The sequence below is a fragment of the Crocodylus porosus genome, unplaced genomic scaffold (assembly GCF_001723895.1).
Source record: "Crocodylus porosus isolate Cpor-Errol unplaced genomic scaffold, CroPor_comp1, whole genome shotgun sequence".
Taxonomy (NCBI): Eukaryota; Metazoa; Chordata; order Crocodylia; family Crocodylidae; genus Crocodylus; species Crocodylus porosus.
The window spans coordinates 232,726-241,265 of record NW_017728943.1 but is presented as its reverse complement, the minus strand read 5'-3'; the positions used below and the strand labels follow the sequence as shown (position 1 = coordinate 241,265).

At 55.6% G+C, this 8,540-nt stretch overlaps 1 protein-coding gene across 1 annotated transcript in view; it reads right to left on the bottom strand.

Moving 5' to 3' along the window:
- Window positions 1-471: 471 nt before the first annotated feature.
- TBX21 (T-box 21) overlaps window positions 472-8,540 on the bottom strand; it is a 35,843-nt gene continuing 27,774 nt past the window's right edge. Inside the window, exons 2-6 of the mRNA XM_019548344.1 lie at window positions 6,569-6,723; window positions 5,285-5,406; window positions 4,616-4,774; window positions 4,157-4,218; window positions 472-3,320 (exon numbers count right to left, since the gene is read on the bottom strand). Of these exons, the coding sequence (XP_019403889.1) occupies window positions 2,651-3,320; window positions 4,157-4,218; window positions 4,616-4,774; window positions 5,285-5,406; window positions 6,569-6,723 (1,168 nt within the window). The 3' untranslated portion in view covers window positions 472-2,650. The remainder of the gene's footprint in view (window positions 3,321-4,156; window positions 4,219-4,615; window positions 4,775-5,284; window positions 5,407-6,568; window positions 6,724-8,540) is intronic.

Below are 8,540 nucleotides of genomic sequence, written 5' to 3'. Positions count from 1 at the left end.
ATGTTTTTTTTTCCTCCTTGGGTTTTTTTGTTGTTGTTGCTGTTTTTTATTTTTTGGAGTGTAAACAGTTTTGGTGATTTGGGGGGGGCGGGGTCCTGTGCCCATGGCAAGGACAGCCTGGGCAACAGGCTGGGAGGAAGGCTATGCCCTGCCTGCTGGCAGGAATAGGGCACCTTCCTCTGATTGTCTGCACAAAAGAAATCCATCTTTTTGAATACTAATCAAGTGTTCCCAGGATATGGGCTTTTAAATATTGCAGGGCTGGGGAAGGAGGGAGTGGGAGGCATCTCCCCTAGGAAGGAGAATCTGAGAGTCAAATACAGTTACTGCAGGACTGAATTCCCCTTCCTCCCCAAACGGCTTTAGTAGAGAAACTATGGGGGTTGAGGGACATTTCCCCTGCTCTTTAAATGCTTCATTTAGTTGGAAGACACCACCCTCCCCTTGCTTCTTTTGGGCTGATTTGGGGAGCGGGGACCAGGGTAGATGCACCACTGTGTAACCACAACCTGCATTTGCTGATACTTGTGGGCAGCATCCCAGTACCAGGAGCCTGGCCCTGGCACTGCCTGGATGGCGGTATGGCTTGCCCAAGCCTCTCACTCCTGTGGTGTCCCCTCAGTGAGCCATGGACAGGATCTGCCTGCCTGGGAAGCCCATCAGGACTCTGGGAAGGCCTTTCTGGCCAGGGCTGAAGCAGCAAATGCTTTGTGGAGCAAGGGTTGAGCTGGTCATGCTGTGGCCAGCCTCTTGGTGCCTCCCAGCCCGACCGGACCTACAGCAGTGGGGTGGACATGCGGGGGGGGCAGGGGCATGCTGCCACTGTCTCACCCATAGCAGCCATGAGGTCTTGGGGAGGAGGCACAGCCTGGGCTTTGGCACTAGTTCCTGGTGCTCTAGTTACAGGACAGGGACTGGAACCCAGCTCATACTCAGCCAAACTGGGCCCCTGTAGCACACCTGTCCAAGAGGAAATGAGCTTTAGGCCTGGCAGCAGTGATACTGGTTTTCTTTTGCTGGCATGGGCTCCATGGCACTCAGGAGTGGGAAGCCACCAGAGCCAGCCGCATTCACCCCAAGGGGAACAACCTGCTGGGTACACCTCTGCCTAGCTGGGTCCTATGCCGTGGATGGGAGAGAAGGGACCTGGCCCCCAGTAGGGATTCTGCCTGCTCAATCCAATGAGCTTGGGGTGTGGGAAGCCCAGTGACCCGTCATGAGCCTGGGCCTCGTAGACACAGGGGAGATTGGGGCAAGGGAGGGAATCTTGAGGGTCTTGTCTCAAGGGTGGGATGGGGAGGGGGTCTAAAAGGAAGAGGTGCAGGGTAGAGCCAACGAGACCTCCCCCTGCCCCCAACAACTTTGCTTTAGACATGATAGAGGAGAGTTGGCAGACCAGCCACCACAGCCACACACAGTAGCTTGTGCGTGTGCCAGGTAGGCCAAACCTGAGTAAGGTAGTAGGAGCAAACACCTCTTCTTAGTCACCAGCAGGCAGGTGCCTCAGGAAGCCACCTGCTGGGAACAACCTAAGCCACCCACAGGGTTTTGACTGTTGCTGTGGGAGGTCACTATGCATGGGGAATGCTGTTGTGATGATATCTGAACAGCAGGAATCAAGATCTGTTGCCTTGAGGAGTGGTGACACGTACAGTAGTTGTGAGGGCAATTTTTGCTCTGGATAAGCAGAGGCAGCAAGCCCAGCTTTATGGCAAGCACCTGGAAGGCGGCACATCTCATAAAGAAGGAAATCAGGCCACAAGCTGTTTCCTGCTAGGGTCCATGGCTGTGTCTGATCATGCATCATTTCTTCTGCTGCTGCTGCGAGCAAGGAGTGATAGGGATAGGGATGGCAGCTGCTTAATAGGGCCTACAGGTTGGCATAAGCCAAAGCCTGACATAGTGCAGTGCCTCTTCCTTGCACTGTGGTTGGTGTGAGCACTTATATCAGGACATTTGTCCACGAGAACATGCACATGTATTGTGAGTACATGTGACCAATTCTCTGCATCTGGGCACATGCCAGAGAGAGCCAGGGAGCACAAGCACAAGTGTAAGTATGTGTGCGCAAAACTGTGCCTGCTCGTGCCTGACTGTGCAAATGCTCTTGGTCATGAGCCCACTTACGAACACAGCCAAGCCCAGTTGTGCTTATGCTGGTGTGCACACACCACTACTGGCTGTGCTTGTGATTGAGCACGCAAAAGTGTACCCATACACTGGGGTGACTGGACTTATGCACGAAGATGGGGAAAGGAGTGCGTGCATACTTGAGTGCACCCTGATTCATGTGCACACATGGTTCATGTATACACATGTACACATCAGTGCATTTGTGCACGAGCACACACAATTTATCAGCACAATGGTAAAGGTGTTCACACATCCAGCAGTGACTGGTGTGTGCCTAGAGGTCTCCGAAGTGTGCAAGAGAGGGTGGAGAGGGGTCTGATCAGCAACAGACCAGTGAGACTACAACCCAGCCTTCCAGCTGTATTGTTGCTCCTGCTTCCCTCCCCCCAACATCACCTTTTCCTGGGGCAACCCTGATAGGACCTGGGGGCTGGGGAGGGTTTGCAAGAGGGAACTTATTTTAACATCACATAGAAATCGCTGAGTCCTTGCCCCTCTCACAAGCACATGCCTGTCCTCAGTTGCCATAGAAACCATAGTAGCCAGCATCTCCACCCCCTTCTTTGTCGTAGAGGTCCCCATTTCGGGCCGGAGGGGAGCTCTCGGCACTGGAGACATAGGGTGAGAGGCGGCGGCGCTTGCATTCTGCATCATACAGCCCAGAGTCTGACGAATCGGCTGACTTTACCGAGGCTGGCTCGGGCCACACCTCTGCGTCCTTCCCCTTCTCTTCCCCGGGGGGCAGCGGCCGCAAGTCCCGCATGGGCTGGAACCAGCTCAGTGCCCCTGGGCTGGGCTTGGGGTGATACTGACCAGGGGTCCAGGCAGAGGGTGAGCTGAAGGGGTGGTGATCCTGGTAGTAGGGCAATGTCGGGTGGGCTGATGCCTGCAAGGTGAAGGGCTTGACGCCATAGGACATGTACTTGTTCCCAGAGTAGTTGCCCTCATAGGTACCGTAATCCAGGGAGGGGGCGGGGGGCTGCTGGGAGGTGAAGTACCAGCGGGGAGGGTCCTTGTGCTGTAGAGGCAGGGGTGGTGCCCGGTCTCCATTGTAGTAGCGGCTCTGGGGCAGCGGGTACTGGTCGTGTAGGAAGGACTGGAAGCGGCTGCCAGGAAGGAGCTGCTGGCAGCTGGCAGCGTCAGGTGGGGACGGGGTGACGCGGTCACTCTCTGAAGTCGTGTACAGCCTGCGGGAGGGAAGGGGGCAACAGAGATGGGCCAGGGGTCAATTGGGACCTTGCAGCAGTGGTGGTGGAGAAGATGGATGTCTCGGGGGACAGTGATGATGAGTGGAGGGGGTTGTCTCTTGCTCTGGGTTGAACTCTAGTCCTGGACCATGGGGTGCTGCAGGAAGTGAGGTGAGCTGAGGGGTGGAAAGGGATCCTAGCCCCGCTCAGTGGAGAGATGGGAGGAATTTGCTGGCAGGCAAAGCACAGTGTGCCATAGAGGTTGAATAGACCTCCCTCTTCTGAAGCTAGGGGGAAGAAGACCCCCGTGTCACTGGAGGCCCTGTCCCCAGCACTAGACTGCATCTCTGCCATGGGGTGAAGGGCAGAAGGGCCCACAGCTCCATCTCAGAGCCCAAATCTGAGATGCTCCAGGTGCCTGCCTGCCCTCTTGGTGAAAGCCCTCAGGGTTAACACCAGGTCAAAGGCCAAACTCAAGTAACAGGGATATCCTTGCATAGGAAACCGAGGAGAGAAGATGAGCCTGCCCAGGGGCACCTGGCTGGATGGCTGGCTCTACTTCTGGGACAGAGCCTGAGGCTGTGTTGAAGTGAGGCTCATAAGTGATGCAGGGAGCAGGGGAGCAAGGACTTATGAGCCAGAAGCCAAGGGGCTGTACATTGGCATCTCTCTCCCAAAAGCCAAGAGAAGGATTTATACCAGTGGAAGATCCAGCCATTTTTTAGAAGTGGGAGGAGAAAAAGGCTGGGGAGAGGAAGGGGAAGTTCTTCCCTATGGGATCTGAGGTATGAATGGAGCTGGAATGAATATCAGGTGGACAGAAGGGAGATACTCACGAGTCAAAGTTGTCCCTGAAGCCTTTAGCAAAGGGGTTGTGGTCGATCTTTAGCTGAGTGATCTGGAAAGGACAGAGCAGAGCCTGGGAGAGTGTCTATGTTGGAAGATGAGGGAGGGGCAGAGAGCAGGAGCCAAGGCAACCTCCCACCTCCCTGCACCCTAAACCCTGGGTAACCCTCCCATACACAGTAAAGCCCCTGCAGTGTCCTGGCCCACCCCCTTGCTCTCCCGCAGTGCCCACCCTGCCCATCCCAGCCTGACAGAGGGTCTAGGCTGTGGACAGTTCACACTGGAGGGGCCAAGTGTGATGCTCCAGCCACCATCCCACCCATAGCTTCCAGCAGCCTCAGTGCCCTCCTTGGCACAGTACCCTCTGGTGGCTGCTGTACCCCTGCCCCTCCCTCAAGGGGTTGCTACTGCAATGGGGAGGCACTCTCCCCCACCCCTCCTGCACTTACATCGGCATTCTGGTAGGCTGTGACGGCGATGAACTGAGTCTCAGGGAAAGTGAAGGTCTGGGTGTGGGCAGAGGGGTACGACTCATCCCCCTCACCATCCTTTACCTCAGTGACATGCAGCCGGGGCTGGTACTTGTGCAGAGACTGCAGCACAATCATCTGTGGAGGGAGCGGCACAACTGGGTGAGGGGTGTTGATAACAGGGCAGGGATCAGGCACTTGGACCCATGGGCCAACATCATCCCCACTGGGCAACTTTGGCAGGGGGAAGGGGGGAGAGCAGAACAGTGACCTCATGGCCCACAGGGTGCGATCTTCTCTCCACTGCTCTCATACAGCAGTGAGTTCCACAGGTAAACTGAGTAGCAAAAGCCAGCACCTGGCAGTGGAGGGAAGACACTGGGGAGAAGGCAGTCTGCATGGGGCCAGGTTTGCAGCACTGAAAAGCCAGTGGAGAAAAGCAGGCAGCAGCTGGAGTCACCAGAAAGTTTGAGGGCTGCTGAGGGCATGTGGGATTCTCTTCAGGATGTTCAAACAGTGCCCTGAGGGATCACCTGCTGACCGTTGGGGTCCTGGCTGGCACCAATGTTAGCATCCTACTGGGGAGCTCTGTATGGTGTTGTGGCAGGGGGTGGTGCCAGCCCCGGACCAGGTGGAGGAAACTGTTACCTGGGTGACATTGTTGGATGCTCCTTTGTTATTGGTGAGCTTGAGCTTCCCAAACGAGACCTCCTGGCGCATCCAGTGAGCACCAGTGTTGGGGGAGTCAGGATGGACGTACAGCCGGTTACCTGCAAGGCAACCCATGGTTAACACTGCCCCATCCCCCAGCCTGCCAACTAACTCCTCTCCCTCCACTCAATGCTCTTCAGCTTTGGGCTGGCCCCTCAGAGCCCCCTCCTGTTAGCTAGAGCCCCTAGGCTGGGACCTTCCACTCAGAGCATGGATCCCAGTGGCAGAGCACCACTTGCGAGTTCACGACCATCACATCTTCTCTTGCCAAGGGAGGAAATTCCCCCTTGCTTCTACCCCAAACCAGGATGGGCCGAGCTGCCCGAGCAGCCAGGGGACAAGCTGGGCCCCTCACACCAGGGGGCACAAAGACAGGATACTGGGGCACTGCTGCACAACCTCCTCTGTCCACGAGAGGGAGTCCCGGCTCCTGCGAATGCCACAGAGGTCAAGGGCAGCCAGTTCCCTGCTGGGATCATGTAAGGACAGGAGAGAACAGAGGCAGGGGAAAGGGGGAAGCTCTATGCACCAAGCAGGTAAAGCAGAAGGGAGGGGTGTCCTCCTGCTCCTTATCACTCAGTACATCACAAAGGGACTAGCATGGTGTAGCCTGGACCAGAACCAGGGAAGTTCATTAAAATCTGTCCCATTTTATAGATGGGAAGGGACTGTTCCCCACCTGCCTGCCTTCCACTTGGGAATTACAACCCTGAGAGCCTGGCCATGGCTGTTCTGGTCACAGAGCCCTCTGTCCTCTGCCCAGCTTCTGGAGTGGGAGTCACTGGCAGGAATGGTACAAGAGCACCTGGCTGCTCCAAGCCCAGCTTCTCCAAGCAGAGAGCGCTGCAGAGGATGCTACTCAGGCCCTGGCCATGAGGAGCTCCCAGCTACTTCAGTTCCAGCCTCAGCTGGTGGGAAGCACTATGGAGGATGGTGCAGGAGCTCTTGCTGTGGGGGAGCTCCTAGCTCCCTCTTCTCCTGGCATCTCCCAGCACCATGTGCCATATGCACACGTAGGGAGGGCAGAAGCACCAACTTTGTGGGGGCCACCTAGCTTCTCTCAGGAGCCCTGATGGAGATGGCCCCAAGCCCTGCCCATCCTTCTATAGCCAGTGGGTTCCCTCATGTTGGGACTTGGGCTCCTCCATCCCATGAGTGAGACAGCTGGCTGGGGAAAGGAAAGGGATGGGAGTGGGTGGCTCTGGATTTGGGACTTCATACCTGGCATGTTCCCCTCTGCCTTGCCGCACTGGACCCACTTCCCGCCTTGGTACCTCCAGTGGTGCTGGTCCACCAGGACGATGTCAACACAGACATTGTAATGAGCCACGGGGTCCAACCCAGTGAGGTTGAAGCTGAGGAACGGGAACATGCGCCTGGAGAGGGGGAGCAAACACAGCCTGTTGCATTACAGTGGGAGGACCCGTAAGCCTGGACACCTCCCCCCGAGCCCTTCCCTGCCATCAGTGAACTCAGGGTTGGGGAGAGGGTTGGCCACTGACCCCCAGCATGCCCCATGCATTTGAGACAGGATATGAGGGGACAGAATAGGTGCTGAAGGGGATGTCACCAGGGGGGCAGGCTCCATGAAGAAAGGAGCTGCCCTGAAGATGTATCCAGCTGTGGTGGGTTGTGGGGGGAATGTGGTAGCAACCAGGCAGGGCAAATGGTTGTGGCCTGGTTTGCCCCAGTCTGTCATCTGCACGGAAATGGTGGGCCCTGCTGTGCTAGGAGCTGTATAGACATGGACATGAATGCAGACACACACAGTCCCTGCCCTACGGAGCTCAAGGCATGAAATCACCCAGCCAAGGGTTGGGAGGGGAAACTGAGGAATATCAAGAAGCATCTTTGCCCAGGGCCCACGGCAGAGCTGGTTTGAACCCACATCTCCCAGCTCAGCACTGCAAGCAGGAGTCCTGGGACAAACTTACCAGCTCTAGTACAACTCCTGTGCCTGCACTTGTCCCCACATCTCCCTAGGGCTGCTTTTCCAACACAACGAGCTGGAGCCTGGGCAGCTAGAACATGCCAGTCATTGCCCAGCACTTCACTACACAGGGGAGGCAACATCAGCCCAGCATTAGCTGCCCAGCCCCTTTCAAGAAGGCGCATTAACTGACCAGAACAGGTGGCAGCTCTATGCTGGACTCATCCCCACATCCGCTTCCCACCCCCACCCCTGAGCTGCTCTTCCGGTTCAGAAACCAACACCATTTCTATTTTCAGCTTCATCTCTGGGCTTGGGAAGGACATGTGAACCAGAAAGAGAGGGAGGGAGGAAGAGAAGCATAGAAAGAAAAGGGAGAGCAGGGTCTGCCAGGCTGCAGGCTGAGAGCTTCATGTCAGTCCCATCAGAGTGACTCCTGAGCCCCTTAGTCACAGCAGGAACAGATGCCCAAGCCAGGCAGCTGGGGAACAGGAGATACCAACTAAGCTTCCACTTGGCCTCCTACTGCATGCCACTCAAGGGCTGGGCCTGGCAGGGTGGGGAGGTCCAGCAGGTCAGAAGACTGGCCACTGCCATAAACCACATCACTCCAGTGAGCTGGAAGCAGGAAGGAAGCTCAAGGACCCCAAGCCGTACCGGCTTCAGGCCCTTACGCTGAAGGGGTAAATTCTTTTAGCTGCCACTATGTAGTGGGGTTGCCACAGTGCCCAGTGGGTAGCTAGCACCCTCTGGTGGCCAGTGGTGTCACTGCTCCTCACTGATGAATGCTTTGATGTTGCAGACCAAGGCAGCTGCTGCTCTGGTTCTGCAGGTTGTGGGTTGAGCTGCACGGGGAATTTTTTTTAAACAAACCATTTTTTAATGCTGACAAACAACATCAAATCACCCGAACAGAATATGTCCACAAAGCAACATCCAGCTTCAACACATCACCTCACTTGAACACCACTTGAGGGAGGGGAATCTTCATAATTAAAAATAAATAAATAAATGGGACATTTTTGGCAAAGGAAAAAAATAGCTTATTTCTCAAACCCCCAACATTTTTTGTTTGCTTGATTGGTTTCAAAATCTTAGTATTCAGACTAATTATCCTCAGTCAGGGGGCTCATGCAAGCCTGGAGTCCCTTAAGATTCTTTCAAGGGTGTCATGGGGTGTGCCATGTAAAACTAGCACTTAGGTGTGCAAATCGGAGATTTCAAATAGGAAGCCATAGTGGCAAAACCATGTCTGACCTGTTG